This window comes from Elephantulus edwardii, unplaced genomic scaffold (assembly GCF_000299155.1).
Source record: "Elephantulus edwardii isolate Elephantulus edwardi_28Jun2011 unplaced genomic scaffold, EleEdw1.0 scaffold00274, whole genome shotgun sequence".
Lineage (NCBI taxonomy): Eukaryota > Metazoa > Chordata > Mammalia > Macroscelidea > Macroscelididae > Elephantulus > Elephantulus edwardii.
The window spans coordinates 2,238,726-2,240,161 of NW_006400024.1; the positions used below are offsets into that span (position 1 = coordinate 2,238,726).

A 1,436-nucleotide genomic window follows, 5' to 3' on the forward strand; every position below is an offset into this window, starting at 1 on the left:
GGGAGAGCGGGTGACCCGAGGGCTCCGGAAAAGGGGAGAGGAAGGGCAGGCGATGTAGGAAGGGGCCTAGTGTGTGGACTCCGCGCGAGGCCTGGCTGGGGTGCCGGTGGCCAGCTAGGGCAGGTGCAGGGGTCAGGCGGGGCAGCGCTACGGAGAAAGTGCAGGGATCGCGGGGGCGGCGGGTCAGTGCGTCACCTGCGCAGGCGGGGACTTCTAGGGGTCTGGCCGGCGGGATCAGGGACTGTCCAGTGCAGGCCCTGGCTGGCCGGGGGCGGGGCCTGTCCGGGGCGGGGTCCTGGGTAGGGCGGGGCATGGCCGAAGGTGGTGAGGAGGGCGCGGACCTGGGCGGGGCGGGGCCTGGACAGGGCCTGTCCGGGGCGGGGCCTGTCCGGGGCGGGGCCGTCCGGGAGGCGGACGCCGTCCGGGGCGTGGTCAGTGAGCCTCCGGGAGCAGCAGAGCGCGCGGGCGGAGCGGGACGCACAGGCGCCGAGCCCGCCATGCCCACCAACTTCACCGTGGTGCCCGTGGACGGGCGCACGGACGCGGCGCAGCCCCAGGACGGCGGGGACGAGGCGGCGGGGCGGCCGGACGAGCGGGACTGCCCCGAGGGCCGCGCGGGGCCCGAGCCTGACCGGCTGAGCCATGGTGAGCGCTGGGAGCACACCTGGGCAGGGAGCGGGCGCCAGCGGGGGCCTCGACAGCCGGGGTCCCCCAACCGTGCGGGGACCGAGCCCCCTCACCACCTGCCCCTCGGCCCTCCACTCCAGGGTCCCCCAGAGCTCCCCCACCGCGGGGACGGGGACCCCGGCGACCCCCTGTGCCGGCGTTCCGGGGGGCCTGCTCTGTGCCCCTCGGCGCCCGCTCCCTATCTGCGGTGGGCGATCCCCGAGGGTGCTGGACGTGGGACAGCTCAGGGGAGGGGTCAGCGAGGTGTAAGGGGTCCGATCCCCGTCAGCGCCCCGAGGGGGAACCCCCTATAATGCTCTTTCCCTGGGATCGTGGGGCCCTGGCTGCAGTCCGTTACCACACGGCCTGACCTTGGACAGACTGACCCCCCTTGTTCCACGGAAGCCCGCGGCCTTCTGGGATGGCAGGACCCATCCCAGCCGCACACTGCTGCGATGGGCTGTCTGTGAAGTCGGGGTGCAGGGCAGCTCGAGCTTGGGGCTCACAGAGGGGATACTTGAGCTAAGGAAGCAAGAACTGCTTCCTCCTGGAGTTGCAGGAAGGCCAGGTCAGTGTCCAGCCCCTCGCTGGCAGGCATGTGGGCTCTGGGAGTAAGGACGCTGAGAAGGTCCCAACTGGTGCCCTTTTCCTGTGAGGGGGGCCACCACACCTCCCCGGGGGGAAGGTGGCCTGCGGGCTGTCCCCTCTCACTGCAAGTCAGGGGTCCAGCACCTCCCCACCCCACTTCTCCATGTAAAGGTGGCCTGTCC

The 1,436-nt window shown here is 72.3% G+C and overlaps 1 protein-coding gene across 1 annotated transcript in view; it reads left to right on the top strand.

Annotated features, from left to right (window-relative positions):
* Positions 1 to 497: 497 nt before the first annotated feature.
* SLC12A7 (solute carrier family 12 (potassium/chloride transporter), member 7) overlaps positions 498 to 1,436 on the top strand; it is a 66,442-nt gene continuing 65,503 nt past the window's right edge. The window contains 1 exon segment of the mRNA XM_006900168.1: positions 498 to 645. Within this exon segment, the coding sequence (XP_006900230.1) occupies positions 498 to 645 (148 nt within the window).